The sequence below is a fragment of the Topomyia yanbarensis genome, chromosome 3 (genome assembly GCF_030247195.1).
Source record: "Topomyia yanbarensis strain Yona2022 chromosome 3, ASM3024719v1, whole genome shotgun sequence".
Lineage (NCBI taxonomy): Eukaryota > Metazoa > Arthropoda > Insecta > Diptera > Culicidae > Topomyia > Topomyia yanbarensis.
The window spans coordinates 407009672-407028529 of record NC_080672.1 but is presented as its reverse complement, the minus strand read 5'-3'; the positions used below and the strand labels follow the sequence as shown (position 1 = coordinate 407028529).

At 37.6% G+C, this 18858-nt stretch overlaps 1 protein-coding gene across 1 annotated transcript in view; it reads right to left on the bottom strand.

Moving 5' to 3' along the window:
• Positions 1–9896: 9896 nt before the first annotated feature.
• The window catches only part of LOC131688455 (uncharacterized), a 177539-nt gene continuing 168577 nt past the window's right edge, over positions 9897–18858 (bottom strand). The window contains exon 7 of the mRNA XM_058972724.1: positions 9897–18769. Within this exon, the coding sequence (XP_058828707.1) occupies positions 18639–18769 (131 nt within the window). The 3' untranslated portion in view covers positions 9897–18638. The remainder of the gene's footprint in view (positions 18770–18858) is intronic.

The following is an 18858-nucleotide window of genomic DNA, read 5'->3' as shown; positions in this document are numbered from 1 at the left end:
TCCTAAAATCAATCAATATAAGAATTTAGCCTCTCTCTTTATTTTTTCTCAGAAGTCTCCTGTACTTCTTTGTGGTGCCGATTCGCATCAGAGCGCTACTACATGATTGTCTTAATTATATGCCGATACAATTAAAAATTGGAGTCGAAACCACCTGAAGATCTGACCCAATTAGGAGAATTCCCCACGAGTCCGACAAGGTCCACCCGACGACGTCCTGCTGCGTGCTGTCTTGGTAGTACTGGCGTACATGTAGTACCGTCGACGATCTGACATAAACTGCAAGTTTAATTCGTCTCTTCTCTGTCATCGTTGTCCACTAGAGTGACAAGGAAAAAATTACCCCTATTGGCCAACCCCTGAGTCGATTCTGAGTTCCACCAGGAGCATCAGCTCCAAATTTGAAGCAAATCGGACAAGTTTAGCTACCGGACCAACGTCACTAAAGTATGTATGGGATTTTTCGACAATTTACATGGAGAAACCCACTACCTCGCATTTTCGCCGCGAGGTGGCATTGTGCTTAAAATTTGTGGCAAGTTTTCCTGGTGGATCTAGGAATCAACTCAGGGGTGGGCCGATAGAGTTTTCAAAAATTCCTTATTTTTTCTGGGCAGTCTATTGTCCACCCTCTCTTCCCTATACATTGCTGTTACTACGATGCTGAAATTAAATCCCCAGGAAAATGTTTTACTCAAGTAAGTAGGCTGTTGTTAGAAAAAGTGATTTTGATTCTGTTTCCTCTTGTTGCCCTCCATTAATTCACAATTATTTTCTCATTCTCCTAAAAATGAAAACTAAGGTGTATTTATTGTAGGGGACAGTAGGAAGTGGTGAACACCGTAAATACCCGCTAAACTATAAATGATGAAAATTTGCTTACTACTGTTAAATGTTTCTACTGTCATAACGTCACTTTCTCATTGGCAAATGTTGCCAGTTCAATTATTGTAAATCGACCAATGTTTATGGCTGTTCTGCCCCGAAAATAAAACTTTGTTCACAATTCCTTAGTGAATTATTCTCCATGTTCATTCAACTTTATTCCTTGTTAAGATAGTCTAAAAATTGCTCCTTACTTTTTAGATGTAGTTAAAAATAATCTATAATCTTCTAACTTTAAAAAATTTTAAATTCAAAATGAAAAAATTGGCTCCTGCTGTAATGGTACCGTGCCTCATCTAATAAACAGATTGAATAAAAAAAATCTCAGTTATTACCCCAACCGAGGTCGTTGAAATTTTCTGATGTGAAAAATTTGGTGTCGAGTCTTATTTCCGAAAAGAAGTAAAGCCGTTGGTCCTGGTCCATGTGATGATGGACCGAAATCTAGGGTCCAGAAGGTGGAGTCCCCTCTCTGGCGTCGGTGATAGGCATTCAGTGCGAACAGAGGCCGACGGAAACTAAACATGAATAAAAAAATTGTGGTTCCTGCAGATCTCACGGTAGCGAGTTTGTATCTTATCGTGCAGTATTCAGTCGTACTCTAGAAAACTAAGCAATTTTCAATTGCGTATCCCATGTTTCCAGTTCCTGCAAAATTGTTTGTTCAAGAAAGTTCTGAATTTGAGTTTCACAGCTAAAATAAAGCTAACCGACGGGGGCTGCCTAACAATCAAAATAATGTTAATTTGAGTTGATTTGAATGCGACTCCTTACTTACTGTGCTTCATCAACGGAGTGTAGTATATCTAAACTATGTACATAGCTCTCCCACTTCACACAGGCATAGACATAAGCGTACATAGGAATACTAAATCTGCTGGAAATTCATAAAATGTACACTGGTTCGATTACTGGAGTAAAGCTACCAAAAGGTTTGTGTAGGGTAATAGAGTCATTCTCACCGTATTGAATCTGTGAAAACGAACAGGACTTGCTGTTTAAATACACAAATGTTCAAAATATTAACTCCGACAATAATTGATGATCTGGGAGAATTGCGACACTCAACTCCAATGCATTTTTTTGGTCTGAGTCAGAGTAGGTTCGCTTCAATCTTTACAAAATTCACTCTGAAATACCAGCTTTGAGCTCCCGACTCCAAAAACAAAATCAGTTAAAGTTTCGCATACTCATCAAAGTTTGCACGCCAAATTTGTTATTGTGTGGTGTTGCTTATAAACAAAGCAGAATAATAATTCAACGATGTGAATTGAACAACAATCGAAATTGTGTGGCACCCATTCTAATATGTTGTAGATAGGTCAATTACTCTAGTAACTTTTCTTATCTTACTAAAAAAAGTGCACTCCGTTGGTCCGTGTCATTGATGGGAAGCTGTGTGCTATGAGAGCGTGAGGCTTATGAGCTCAGTTGAGATGAAAACTCTCTCGCACATCGCCACTTCACTTTATTTGTTATCACAAGCGCAGCGGTTGTTGGCCATTCACTATCGACCGAGTCAAACGAGAATATGTACAAGGTTCGCAAATCGTTCGCATGGAAAAACAAACGGATTTCGTGCTACACAACTATTGATTTCGTTCGTGTAGGTACGCTTCGACCTCTCATTAGCATATCCAGTTAGAGCGAGCGCCGCCGGAGACGGCAAAGTTCACCGTTTAAATTCTGGTTTTATTTTTCTCACGGTGGTTTTTCATTCATGGCCAAGTGTGTTCGCTAAAAATACACGTTCATATGTAGGTTGCCATTGGCACAAGTCCTTTGCCCTCCAACTCAAAACATGCAGTACATAGAACAGCATAGCGCTTCGCCGGTGATAGTGGCGTATGGTTCGATTCTGCGCACAACGCACAACGATTTTGTTTGGAACAATTGTTTCGTGGACTGATAGTGAAGGCTATGTACGTCCTATATCTTACGAGCAAGTCAGAGCAGAACACGAAGGGATCGAATCAATTAGAATGCATCAGATAAGAAAGCTGTGGGATTAGTAAGTAAATGTGCATTCTGTGAACTTCAGCTCTCTCACCCGTACCATAATAAAATGATTGATATTAAATTATCGTCACTATCACGGGGTACGACTGCTAAAGCCAATCTGGCAGAACTAAAATCGAAACTAGTTCTATCATAATAGAAATCACCTTGGCACTGATAACTAGGTAGGTGTCAAATGAGTGCATGGCTTGAGACTTGCTTGATATTGTGAAGCATGATCGCGTGGTCGTTTCAAGTCGGGAAATAGTGAGACTTATTTTTGCGGACTTCGGCGGTATGACGATGAGTTACGCTTGCTCTTCGTCCATGCTGAGACTTCGAGGACGATACGGTTTTATGTCCGACACTCCACAGTTACAAGAAATATGAATGCCACAGATTTAAAATTTTAGGCAACGGCGAAATTAATTTAATATCTCCCGGGTACTGGTCACGTAAATATTAGCTGCATAACGCTCTGTACTGTTAACGCAGACGATTTCGATGACGCCGCACTTGTTTGTCGATGTTTACAGTCTCATGAGCTTGCCTTGACATATAGCCGTGGAGCATTTTTGCGAGAGCATCAAAAGCATATTGCATGAGCTGGACAGTTCTTTTAAGACTGTGAAAATAATTTTATTTCTACTACTCGATAACTTTTTCAGATAGACGTATCTAACAATCAGAGACTCTCTGTGTTTACTTCCTCTTCTCTTACTTATTCTAGTCGAAATAATCATCATTCATACTCTACAGAAAATAAATATCTGGAAAGGTTTAAAATGACCTCGTAACAATCTAAAGAGAAAATAAATAAAGAAATGGGAGTTTTTCATTGTTAGACATGTCCATTTGAAAAAGTTATCGAGAATTAAACGGAGAACAGAGGCCTATCGAATCTATAGAAAACTGCTGACGCAGTCGAGCTTGTTGGCATTCTCGATGCATGGGACAACTGAATCTATTGAGCTGTCATGAGCCAACATCAGTACGGACCCACAAATGACGGACACGTTGCATTGACTAAAGAGTGATAGCTTGGAATTACTCCAAATATAGAGATACAGAGTATTGAGTTTATTTTGTTACTATTTAGGAAGGTGTACAGAATCAAATTACACCACAAAAAGGTTCGTCAAAATTCACCCTTTTGACCGATAGTTTTCAAACTTTTAGGGAATAAACAAAAAACATAACATGTTTGTTTTATTCAATTTCATAGCCAAATCCAAATGCACCTATCTTAACACTACTTGTAAGGTCTTGTACAACGTTAGGGCCAACTTTTTTCTGTAAAAATTCATTTTTTTCCACATTTCTACTTTACACTTTCCGGAGTGCCTGCTGCATGATGGCCAAGTATTTCTCTATTTGTCGCAATTCAGGTGCGTTCGTTGCGTTGCGTTGTGACGATGATTTTGGCGGATTGCATACTGACTTCATCATGTTTGACTGCTGATTATCTAATAAGAGTTGCTTAGGAAGTGGTAAGTAGGAGTTCATATTAATTCGACCCATATTAAAACCAACAGCATAATAGCCATTATTGCGTCCGTCCCCATCTCCATCGTTCACGGGGAAGGTTAAGATAGACGGGAAGTGTTGATGCTGCCTACTTAACGGAAGGTAGACGATTCATCAGTCTCTTCCATAGGTGTTGCGGAGTTGGTAGTTTGGACGGGTATTATTTTATAATGGAGAATGCATTTACGCACTGACCCGGTATACGTGCTTAGTAGTTGTCAAGCTACTACACAGAAGTGTACTGGAGTGTCGGGCTCGAACAGAAATCCAATTGGCCTATGCTAACAAAGAGCAGATGGCATAAGTCTTCTTGGATCTTAATATATTATAATAGTACTAAATGTCTTGTTTTTATTATAATCATTATGTTTATTCATTTGTTATATTTATTATTTGCGTTATGTTGTTCGATGTATTTATTAAATGTTATATTCGATTTTCGTTACATTATAAAATGTTTGACAACTGGGAGGGGTTGGGAGCACCAGTGTATCATACGAATTGAGGACTGGATGAGGGAACGTGGATAGCCAGCCCAAGTCACTTGAAGAAAACTTGTTTTCGTCAGAAGGTCTGATAAGAGTTTGACGCACCCTTCTCAAAACAAATCACCAGGAGGGTAGGCAAGTATAGTGGCTTCTTATCACATCACATCACGAATGGTGACTCGTGACTAATACGTTAGGAATCATGAATCAGTTCGCGTATCCATAAATAATATTTCATTATTATGTGAACTCTTTCAAATGCACGGATATTGAATCGTGACCAATATAGTATGCATCGGGAGTTTGTTCACGAGGATGAATAACATTCAGTGATTCGTGAAATAGATTATGAAGTGGTAATAAAACAAAAATTAATTCACGTCGTATAGTTGATCTCTGAATAAAGTTCACAAATCTATGAAAAAATCACAACTTAACCTTTGGTTTTATGAACAATATTCCTAAAGTTGTGAACTAGTTCACGAACACAAATCTGTGGTAATGAAATGACGGAAGCCATGAGTGAAGTTCACAAAATCAAAACAAATATCTCAACTAATTGATGCGTTATGCGAGCGTTTTTGAAGGGAAATTGAACATAATAATAAAACTCATAACTTTTGTTCATGATCCTGCTATCGTAACGTAAAAGATTCATTGCTCCAAAATTCATGGTACTTTACTCACGATTTTGGGAATAATTTATTTTCGTGTGTAGTCCTTCACGTCATGAATACGAACAATAAATGGAACCGTCGAGATTTACAGTAATCTCAAAAAAAAAAAAAAATTGTGACGGAAATGGACTTTGGCACTTGCACTTCTTTGCAATTTGCATTTCTTATATAGAAAGGTTATCCAATCACTCTGAAAATCGCGAACCTAATCCCGGCGAAAATTGTTTTTCTGCTGAGATAGGTTTTCTGGATTCAAACGAGGGGCGGAGCTGGGGATGTGCGGGTAAGGGTTATGGATGATGAGACTTACGTCAAAGCGGACTTCCGGCACCTTCCGGGCTAACTGTTCTTCACCGCCCAACACAAGTTTGATGATCAGGAGAAAGTTTCAACGTTTACCAATAAATGCATAATTTGGCAAGAAATCTGCTCATGTGACAAACTGAGTGCGTCTTTCGTGGCTACCGGGACTGTAAACGGAAAGATCTACCTTAGGAGTATCTACAGAAGCATTGAAGCTGTTGTTGAAGCAACTCGAGGGCCCTACGATCTTCTGGCCGGATATAGCTTCGTGCCACTATTCAAATATTGTCTTGGACTGGTATAAAGCTGACCAAGGCCTGCGGTCACTTTCCTGGGCATAATTCCCTTCCTCCCGACGCGCCGGATCCAAGCCCCTTAGAAAAATGCTGACAGCTAGAAAAAATCGTGTAAATTTACATCTCCTGCCCATGACATATACGAGCATCAAAAATGACATAGTTTTACGTTTGATTTTAATTTTACATGTCGTTGAATTTTGCGAGTCACGTAATTTTCCTCCACATATGGCGTTTGTTTAAAATGTTGAAGGGTGTAATTTTATGGCACTGCGCATGGAAAGTACATCTTTCATGTAAAATTAAACAGAACACGGTTATATTTCGTCATTTCGCCAATTACAGTTTGTTAGATTATGGAAAGTTTGGAATAAACGATAACGATATAAATAAGCGTCAACGATAAAATTCAGATTTTTTTGGTGTGTGGAAATTATGCTACGGAAGCATCACAAGGAGGCCAAATCTGACGAAGATATGAAGAAAAAGTGGGTTTCCGTACAGAAGAAGCTGTAGCCAGAACCTAATGAGTTAAACGAAAGTTTTTACTAATTATATTTTTGTAAGCATATAAAAGACCCACGGCTCCTTTAAACTCACGCTTCCATGAGCCGCGTCAAATAAACGAATTGGAAAACATATTGTATTCTACCGACGGGAATCTTTCTATTGTATGAGGATATATGAGACGTTTAGAGCAAGAGTGGGCTAACAATTCACTGTGAGTAAAAGTGGTAGGGTGGGTGCTCCTATAGTTGATGTGTACCAATAGTTACAGTAGTGGGCTATATGCCTAACTAAAGTACCAACCATCAACAAATATTTTTTATCGATTCATAGCACTATAATTATGCGACAATAAAACTGTTATCCTTGAAATTTTTTCAAATAGCTAATGAAAAAAATGATTTTATTCGAGTTTTGAGCTCCCTTGCATCTATAGTTGATCTAATGTACCTATAGTTGCAAGTCCAATAAGAAATCAATGGGATTTGCAATAATAGGAACCGAAATTAGCGATTGCACCACTATTGGTACATGTGTTCCTATAGTGGTACAAGCGGTATTGAATACATAAATTGGTTATTAAACCATCTTTATATTTTTCCTATGAAGTAGGGATTAAAAGCTTTCGTTTAATGTTTTAACATTGTCCATAGGTATTCATCGATTTTTTAACAAAAGTTTTCCTTAAGTATGCGACTATTGGTACAACCACCCTATACGTTTTATTAAGAGCAAAACCTGTTTGAGTACCAGCAAAAATGTGTTATAAAGATATACCACATTTGAGAGGAGAAATATTCCATTATTGTCTAAGAATGGTTTAAGAATGATGACTGTCTTTTGAAAGAAGATGGTTGACACACATCGGAAAGGGATTATTAACGTAATTTTTAATTTCAAAATGGCGACTTCCGGTTACCAGAATATAGAGAGAACCATCATCGATTTGAAAGGTGGTGGCGAGTAGACATCGGAATTTGACATCCATTTTGATGATGGTTTTCACAGTTTTGTGGTAACCGGAATTCGTCACCGTGGATTTCAAAATGGTGTAAATCATCAATTTCTGATATTTACTGGCAACCCCTTCCAAATAACAACCATATTGATGATCGGTGTCACTGTTTTGTGGTAACCGGAAGCCGCCATCTTGGCTTTCACTGTGGCGTCAATAAACAATTTCCATTAGCTACTGATCTATACTGATCGAACATTCCACGATTTCTTGCGCGTGGAAAAATTTACTGAAATTTCATAACCCTCAGGTTCGAATAAGAAATATTCCAAACGCATCTTATGAACCTATGTATTATTAACTTGGCACAAAAAATGCGTTGATATTCTATACCACTCCTGCCCTGAAAAATTTGGCAAACCATTTTTACACTAATTAATATTTGACCCAGTTTTGCCAGCAATTGTGATAAATATACCATTTCTGACATAACAGAATATTTTAACCAACTTTTGCTCTGATATTTTTTTTAACCCTCTCTTACTCTCATTCTCTCAGATTCATCGCTGGGGACTATCCGAGCAGATCGCGAATAGCTCAAAAACGGTTTTAGGAAGAAATTCGTCATCGGGGAGCTCTCAATTAGAAGAGTAGCATAAAGCACAGCCGGGGACTGTACGAGAAGATCGCAACCAAGTTGATGGAAATCGGGAACCGATTGGCAAGCGAGGCTCTATGTGTATTGCGAGAGCAAAATGAACGGTTCATTCGAGACCAAAATGAGGAAGTACGAGAAACTCTACCGAAATCCGCACGAAGTAATGTTTTGGGTTAGTTCCGTGGAGAAAGTATACAGTGGCAAAAGATGGAAATATTAGTTTAATACCCTATTCACACTCTGGCACAGGGGTCAGTCCATAAGAATACTCCAACATATAAAAAAAACACCCATACTCGATTAACTGAGTCGAATGGTGCAATACACAAGTGATGAATTCAAAGCTATGAGGAAACGGTTGTTTAGGATGGCGAAATACAATACTTCAACTTTCAATGCTCGCGTTCTATTTCAAATCATCCTTATCCAATATTAATTTATCGTGTTGTTTAGTAAACATTCAGTATAATTTCTACCGAGCCTGTTGATTAGTGGAACAACACTTGCCTAGAATATACCTACCGCTAAGCGTAACATGCTCGCCAGATTCAGATTAGGTTGAAAACAGTATCTTCTATAAAAAGGTGGAAGTTCTATAATCATATGGCACTTTTTTAGTAAAATAACATGAATGATCATAATGAATCTGTTGCGATTCGTAGTGAGTTGAACTCGTGTGATCATTTAATTGCCCGTATAACTTATTCAAGCGAATATCGAAAAATCAATTTCAGTTCATTAAATAACTGGAAAAACGAAGAAAAAAGGATAGTTATTACGCTTACTTGATCTATTATGATTCGATAAAATTCAGGAAAAATTGGAAACGAATGAACGCTTGCATTGGAAATATGTGCAGTTACTTCGATTGACGTTTTCAATAGTCTCATCAAATAACGAAGGCACTAGTAGTGAAATTTAATGGATTTTCATCCAATGGTTTGTAGTATTTATAGCACTGTTTTTACTACTACTTTTAGTTCCATAAAGGTGCAAAAATGGTCAGTTCGCTGTTATTAGCTTAAATCATCTCGAATATTCTATTTGGGAATTTCTTCATCAGACAAAAGCGTGTGAATCATTTCAGCTCAAGTGTTGAAGCTCTGAAATGTTCTGTTCATTAACAAAGGTTTGGAACTCGATGATGGAATCCAACATTTTTAAAGTATGATCTTGATTACGCTTTTGTCTGGGATTAACATATAACATTACTGTTTTAATAGTATTCCAAACAGAATAACTTTCGTTTGTGTTACAAAGATTTTCGAAATATTTTATGGCGCATACTGTAAGTAGATTCTACAACAAGCTGTGCCGGTATGCATTTCATGCAAAGCTGTGTACGCTGACGTGCTGATATTTTTTTATCACAAATGGAATGATTTAGCAGTCAAATCTAATAAAACCTAATAATGGAAAAGAGCATCAGAGCAATTGTGCGATGCTAGACGCTTCTAGATGTTTATTCTCATTATTGTTAGCGCAGCAACATAAATGCCCATACCAGAAGCGTCTGGTTTTTAATGACTGTGATATGAACTAACGGCAGCGACGCGACGAATTGTTTGTATGATTTTATTTAAAACCTTCTCTATGAGCTAGGGTTGCTTAAAAATGTAAAGAAGTGTAAAATATTACTTTATTATACATAAGTCTAGTTTGTGTTCAATAGTTATATGCAGTTTTAAGCAAAAAAGAAAGAATCTTCAGAATGGAAAAAAGCCAACTAGAATACTGCGTGACTACAAGTGAGGTAACAGGAACCGAAGTGATTTATTTCATTTGAAAACAAGAAAAGGACTGGGACTCTCCATTCAAATCATTGGATCGTGTCATTCAACGAGTGGATGGCGTTCTCACTCGAAGAACAAAGCTTCCAATTATTTCCGATTCTTTTTTCTCTTCGGTCAAGGCCACACACTATTGAAGCTGGCATTTTATAGAGAGAGAGTACATGCGGGAGGCGTTGGCATTTTCTACTTCCTGGGTCTGCTCCGGCATAGGAGAGGAGGAGGGTTGAAGATTTACGTACCGTTTAGCAATGAGTCGCGTGTCTTTGATAAATAAATTTCTATTAAGCTACGTGTTACCTGGCGGTGCCTGGAAAACGCGAATGGTTCCGTATCGATTAGTAAGAATAAGAGCTAACCTTGAATTTTAATGATTAGTTACAATAATATGGATCTAATTTAGTTGGATACAGTTCAGTGAAGTATTGTTGGTTGCTAAGCATTGGACCATGCCTCGATGTTTGCTTACTGTTCGATTTTATTAGCTTACAATCTAATTAAAATGTGTACCTTTGCGAACCTTAAAATGGTAATAACTTATATGCGATATAGGCGGATTATGGAATGTTCAATTTAACAACCATCGTTCCTTAAACATGATTTGCTATGTTTTAAAATATCAAAGGAAAAAAGCGAGGCTTTTCTTAGACGGTGTTTATTTGTTTCAAGTTGTTTGTCTCCTGCCATGTCATGTCGTTAAGTATCAGCTGGTTGTACTTAAAGTATACCTTTTCTCTACTCTAAATAAGCTGAATTCCAATATCGTAAAAATCATTGTTGACTTAATTACGGACTCAATTATTAGCGGTTTTGTTCCTGGATCGAGGGTTAGATTTAATACAGTTTTTCCTGAGCAAAAACACGGATTTTGAGAAAGGAGAAAGTGTATTTCGCAAAAAGTTTCTGGTAATTGTTACTACGTGAAAAAAAGTTTGAAATTTTAATTTGAAAAGGGATTTACAGAAATATGCATTCATTACATTTTGAGTTTTTCTCAGTTTTACTTAATCACTAAAGTTTTACATAGGCTTTAAAAGTTTAATTTGAATTGTTTTGAGCAGGTTAGTATAAACATGGCATCATTAGAGTAAACCATAAGCGCACAGTGTAAAAACATTCTCAACCGTACCAATTTGCCTATTGTGCATTCAAAAATAACGTCAAGGTAACGTGCGTAAGAGGATTGTGTTGGGGGTTCAAACACCTCCCATGAGGATTTTGAATAACTTTTAAAAATTTATTAACTTCCTATTAGGAAACAAAAATATACTACTAGCCGTTTTGACACATAACATGCAATTTGTGTTCGGACATTCTACAAACAAATCGTTGAAGAAGCTTTGTGAGGCTTTTCTGGTTCGGTTTACGTTTCGACAAGCTTAGATATTAGCAACAGTTGCGAGCAGACCAGTTACACAGTAAAGGTCGTATAATTTCTTACAAAATTGCATTTGAGCGACTTAGTGAAATGTCACAATTAATCCTGTTCAGACAGATGTTTTCCATTTAATTCCACTATAGAAACTATAGAATTCTATAGTGGAGTTAAACGGAAAACATTTGTCTTAACAGGATTAAAAGTAAAAGCCGGTCAACGGGCTAGCAACTGGAGCAAAGGACGAAAAACACGAAGTTGGAGATAATCCGGATTTCGTTGTCTAGAGAAATTTAATCGTCGATTATCTCTCCGTCGGAGTGGTTGGCAGCTAAATGGATTGCAAAAATTGGCGTCGGTATCGGGAGAAATACCGTTGCCGAGGAACTCTCAGCACCAGCTCGCATATAAATAGGAATAAGTAGAGCCGAGAACTATAAGAAACCCTGCGAAGGTGGTTGTAAACAGATGCAAATCATTATGGTCGACACTTCCGGATCGCTTCCTGTCTTAACAGGTGAGTATATTTGCAGCAGATTTGAGCAGTTCAGACATACCGCGAAGGTTGAACAGCAGGCAAGATAGGCAGCAATGGAAAAAAGAGCATGATTACAATTTCGCAGGTAGGCGTATGGATGATGATTGCGATATACAAGAGGTTTAGGTTTAATAGCTAGACTTAACTACTATAAAGCAAACCGACACTACCACGAACTAGCAGGCAGCAGTGTCTGTTAAATAAGCCTTCTCCATAACACACATTTACCCAATCTGTTGAGCTGAGTTGATTGGTACACAAGACTCGGCCATCTAGGCCTCGGAAAAAATCGTCAAAGTTTGAGGATTTCTACACCTTTCATTTTATAAGAAACGTAAAAAACTCAAAACCCTCCCCTTGGGAATTTTCTGCGCACGGGGGCATAATATTAGTCGTATGAATAAAAACAACTTAAAGTTTATATGTACTACTTATCATGCTTTAAAACAACTATGGCAATTCGATTTTCAAGATCAACGGTAACACGAAAAAAAATAACTGGCGAATCATTTAAACTTCCGGCACTCGCGCTGGTACTATGGAGTGTCGCTCAGAAAATCCAGTAAAAGTGTCTTTAAGTACTAGCGGCTGCTAGTTCAGTGCTCCATTTACGCCACCTCCGGAAGGTTAAGCGATAGAAAAGAATTAATTAGCTAATCTTAATATTTCACGTTCTTTCTCATCCATAAACAGAAAGTTAAGCGTTCCGGAACTGTCTAAGTCAGCGATTATCAATCTGTGGTCCGAGGACCCCAAGACCCCGTGAAGAAGAAAAATCTCTTTTTCGGATCCCATGCCGTACTATGACAATTGATGTCTCCTGGGTATAACATCAAGCGAAATTTTTTCAGACTTTACAAGGAATCTCATCAGCCTATAGTTTTTAAAAGCATTAATAGGGGATCGTCAGAGTCGTACTCTTCCTGAGTCAAGAAAGCACGATGATTAATAATTGTCCTGTATTGTGCAATTTCCATTCAAAATCATCACTAACCGGAGCAAAATGTCATTAAAACAGCGCTCCTCAGGCTTCAGTAGATTCACGCATAACTAACTTGAATAGGTGACTACACCGTCGATCTCAACCTTGTAAGCGGGCATGTAGACTCCGTAGTCTATCACAAAATACTCTTCACCAAAAACATTGCTTGTTTTAGTCAAACTATTAAAGTTGCGTAATGAAGTAAAGAAGAAAAGCTTTCTTTTATTACCAAAATCGATAGAGCAGGAAATAGAGGCCAAATGGTGCTCCTAATTCCCGGATAACCATTGTCCTATCGAAGTAAAAGTCCTGTTCATTCAGTTTGTGTCAGTGGGCTGTTTTACAGATTCTGTTGTATTGACTTGTCTATGGAATGTTGTTCATTCACTAAACCCGACATTACATCAGCATATTCGCTAACAATGCTGCTACCGCTGACATATACCGCAACTTTCAAAAATTTCATTTCACCAGCGTAGGCCATAAGAGAGCACTGAGATGTTGATCTGTTTTATAAATTTAGTGAGGAGAATTTATAAAATAAGTCAATTGTGCCATTGCAATGAGTACATGAATTGTTCGAAAGTCGAACTCAGAAAGAAAGCCAAAGTAAACATCAGAGGGGCGCAAAACTGAGACGCCGCCAAGGGTGTCACAAGACCACGCTACGGGCCTGCCCCTACCTGTAGGCGAAACTAAATTGTTGTTGCGGTCAAGCCATACTACTGAAGACATTTTTTTTGCAATACTGTGTGTAATCCGTCAATATAGAAGGTGTAAATTTATTTAGGGTCTGTGGAAGTAAAAGTTTGAAGGATAAACGGTACAGCCAAGGAACCCAAAAACTTGTTGCCAATCTTAACTGTGGCTGTAAGTCGGCCGCAGAAATTGGAAATGTGGTATTTATTGACGGCATCATGGATCCACTCAAGTATACTGATATATAGTACGCCAATCTGAAGCAATGTGTCCAGAAATTTGGATTCGGATATGACTGAATCCTCCAATTAGACAAGGATCTGAAACAAACAGTCAACATTGTTAAGAAATGGTTGTTGTACAGTACGTTGAACACCTTCCTTCTTCGCCACAGTCGCCTGACCTAAATCTTATCGACCATCTATGGGATGAATTACATCAACCAAAACAATGTCTCGGAAAGTACCGCTAGGTCTCTGTCATTTTGAAATGGGTTATTGGCAAATCGGTAGAGCTAACACCTTCTACGTTCGGAGGCTAAACTGTTAGCATGGGGTATTCAGACTATATATAGAAAGCTTATTTTTCATAATATTACTGCCGGACGGTTTGACCTCTTCTTCCACCACAAAATTATTTAGAAAAATTATAGAAAAAGACATTTTTAGAAAAGGATTGCTCAAATTAATGAGAAAAAGTTGAATAGGAGTTTTTATAGATGACTGAGTATCATAACTTTCCAAAAATTGATTGTCACCGGTACCAAAATTCAGATAACATTTAATGCGATTCTAATGACGAGAGTGTATATTTATATGAGAAAATATACTGTGATATTTAAATGACAAATTTGTTCACAGTATACAGTTCGTATTTCTGTTACAAGTCAGTGTTCTGTGCTATTAATAAACACATCAAACATAATACTTAAGCAAGTTTTGCGAAATTATATTTCTATTTGCCAAGAACACTCTATTAAAACTGTGGTATTTATGACAATCGAATAATAAATAAAATTTGTAATAGAACTGAAAAACTTGGTAAAAACGTATAAAGTATATACGACTAAAACTGCTAACAATCGGATTTGCTGAGATGCAGAATCAATAACCCACAAATTTTATCGTCATTCGTGTAATAAGCTTGTTGAGTAATACGACAAATAGTGAATTTGTCGATTCTTTCAATTGGATGCCGATTGCTGTTAAATCTCATATGAGTCAAACTATCACATAGATATCACGAAATTTTTGCCGTCAATTGAACTTAGCCCAAGTTTACATGAGAAACTTAACGTTACAACCAGCATCTGCATGTCCCAGCCAGCCTTTTTGATGGTATATCCAAGTTGCAACTGAATAATACGTGTTTATATCCCACTAAAAAGTCGCATAAAATGCAGAAAATCGGCATATGCGTACCAAACTGGAGGCGACATACGTACATAGCTATTGAAATTGACGATTAATAACAATATACACGTTTGTCGCGATAATCTCTAGTATAAAAGCGATTCTAGAGAATATATTTACGATTGGATTTGCGAAACAATCTCACATTGTATTCGATATCCATAACTAGTATACGATTCCGGAACACGATATACGATTAACTCTCATATGTCGGTAAAGAAGATCAAAAACTAGGAACAGTTAAGTTGTACATCAATCATCTCCAGCATAACAAAATACGTATAAAAGCGGGGTTTGGGGAGAAAAAAAAACGAACGCGGATTGTGAACGGAGGCCAAAATCCAACCCAACCCACCCCCCAAGCCATTGGGATTCTCTTCTTCACATGTTAAGATGGGACTCGAACTTACGACATTTGGATTGTACGATAGGGCCTACTACACAGAACTATTTTAATTGTTATAAGCGTGACAATATTTCGTAATCATATCTTATCTTCAAGTAGAGAAACTCTATTCCGATAAACATTCGCCATATATGCAGCAATCTCATTTAAAAGATATGAGCAAAGTCGTAAGTAATTTTGCGAAATCGGGTTTCTTATATGTTGTGATATATTAAGTCGTATTTAACTTTTTGAAGTCATTGTGATGTATATCGAAGTCGTAGATATGTTTATGTTTCTTAGTGACTATTCTCCCATATATAATAAAGACCACAGTGACTTTATTATGTTGTTTATCAGACATTGATCGAAGTAAAATACGATCATATATATGGAAAAATACGATTTTAAATGATTTAAATATTTGTAGCTATATGAATATAAGTTGTCAGCGCTCTGCGACCAGCTCCGATTGAACACGATTTACCTAGAACATTAAAGCGATTTTGAATGAAAGGTCATATTTAAATTATGTTTCGAGTAATACGCGATTACAAATCAATTTCTGCGGACTAAATTCGACTGTAGTAACGATTTTGACTCTTTGTAGACATCATCACGAGTCTTTTTCTACATTGTTGTACGATTTGTGGTTTGCTGGGGTTACCGGCCTCTAGTGTAGCGTTTTCAATACAAACTTCCATACAAACTTCAAACGCAATGCGCCAATCTGGGGAGCCACCAATCGCTTCCCATATTTAGATAGTCATTTCTGACCCCAAAAAAATACTCAAGAAGTTCTGTGGTGAAAAATGGCTTATGCCACACTAGTACACATATGGCACGATGTAACAGAACAGAGACTTCAACAGGCTATTCCGAAGAGCGACTAAAATATTGCGACTAGCTGCATCTTGAAGTTAGTAAGTTAGGCTTATCGTTTCTACTTTATATCTTACACTGTGGCAAACGACTTGTCCGCACACATCTTTAAGTTACTTGTGAAAACGTGGCCTCAAAGAGCAACGATACATTTTAATGATTGTACCCAAAGTGAGGCACCATGTTTCGTTTGTTTTTGGTGTTCGTTAAGAGAATTAAACTAAAATCAGGGTGAGAAACGAATCGATCAAATATAATCGATTCAAGAGCGCCTATTTAATATTTCGCATGCTTTCGGAACTGCGCTCCGATTCTCCCATTTCGGTAGGTATAAAACGACATTTTTGAGAGCTCCATACGTTTTCCGTACTCGTGGTGGTCTTTGCTCTCGAGGCCCGAAATTGAGCTACTTTTTAAGGAATAAATTGCAGAGTATCTTTTTTTTATTTTGAAGCTACATGTTTTGACTTTTAAATTTTAATTTTGAAGACCAAAAATGTTATTGATTATATTGATGTTGAAACAACTTCCGAATAAGACTTTTCATAAAAGTATTGGTCCGTTTTTTATTATTCAGCAAACATATCGCTGTGTGAGGACAGATTTTTTGTTCTGCTGATTGTAAAATTTATGCAACGATTAGCCTTCTTTTTAATATTTACGTCATTTTTTGGCATATTAGAGGCTATAAAACTGGAATAAAATAAAATTTTGCAAATATGTAGCGTGGGGTACATGCACATTATGTGATGCTATTTCCCAAAGTTTAGTAAAACGATCTTTATCCTGCTATCAAATAGACATTGAAATTTTTGTCAAGAACTAACGTGTCTTTCATTGTTGATGGTTAGTGTGCTAGAACTGTTCCACCAAATCCATAAATCGCCTGCCAGATTGGAAATTTTAGGGAAAATGTCGAATTTGGAACCTTCTTTGGAACAGTATACTTGAACTTGGCACTGAATTATTTATGTCTGGGAAGTTGAGTGTTGTCGTAAGTTTCGCCATTCATCACGATAGAACAAAATTCGATGAGCAACTGTGGTTTAAGTTTCAACTGGTCATTTTGGTAAACAAAAAAAAACTATTTTTTACGCTACTGCTTGCACGATTTTCATGAAAATCAATCAATGTGTTCGGTACATGGTTAGAATACTACTGATTAATTGATGGTGGCAAACTGCTTATTTCGTTTACGTTTTTAGCAGGAAACAGCACACAATAGAACTACAAAATTTCGATTCCTTGAAAAAGGTCTAATGTGGACCGAAACGTCGGAAGAAGAGAGAAAGATGAAAGTTCTTACTTAATAAAGACTGAAACGCCAATCCCTAACCTAGAAAGTACAACCCGCAGAGTCGAAAATACATCAGTTTAATTTTTTTGTAATCCCTGTTTTTGCTAAGGTGTAAATCTACCGTCTACTAAATCTTTTCCATAATCCACAACTTATTCTTTGATTCATGTGCTAGTGTTATCCGCTTAATCACGATATAATTGTGATTAAATTGATTATCGTACGTTCGTTTCTGTATCGATTGACAGTTTAGATACTCAGTATCCCCGCTGTGTCCACCCGTCTGCTTAAGCCTTTCTTCTTTCCTTCGATGTGTAGTATGTATTGTGCAAAAAAAATCTACTTGTAATCAGTATCATATGTACACGTTTGCTACTAACCTACTATAAATATCTAGCTCACGTCTCAGTCAGTATGGAGAGCACGCATATAATTTCCTCTTCGAATAATTCTAGCTGAGGAGCGCGTATTTTTTTGTGTTTGTTCGTGAATGGTTTTCATATAAGCATGCATGCAGTTAAGTATAAGTAAAAATATATGCGATATGCTGCGGACCGGATAACTTCGTACATATGTATATGCAAAATTCGGAACGTATTCTTCCACTCATATTTAGATGTGCCGCAGCAGAACGCTTCGCGCGTTGCGACAATTGGTCTCGGGTTTGTTTTGTGCGTCTGTGTACGGAGTTTGCAATTGGCACTGGGCGATAAGACTATTTGGGTCGACACAATTTTGCGCACTGCTTTGTCCATGTCGATGCGATGGTGTAAATTTTGGTGCAATTTATTTTAAGTTCGCAGGAGACGGTCGGTTCTTCACTTATATTTAGAAGTACCTGGCGTTCCCATTAAATTTACAGCGTTTCTTTCAGCTCGTCCAACTGATAGTCTTTCTAAACGGTATATCGTGTCAAGTTGAAGACCATTTGATATTTTAAAGTTTTCATATAAACGAGAATCCAACTTGGTCACGAATCATTTATTACTGCTGCTGCTGCTGCCAGTTGCTTGTAATGCGTCCTGTCCGACTTCGCTGCCTCGACCTGCTGCTGGTACTGACGGGAGTGGCCAGAGCAGGGGGTGTTGTTTCCTCAGACGCCGGTGCCGGACAACCTGCAATGGTACGCTCCATAAATTATTAAGAAGAAATGAATTGAAACACATGTCGTCAATACACATTTGCTGAGAATCTCACCCAATGG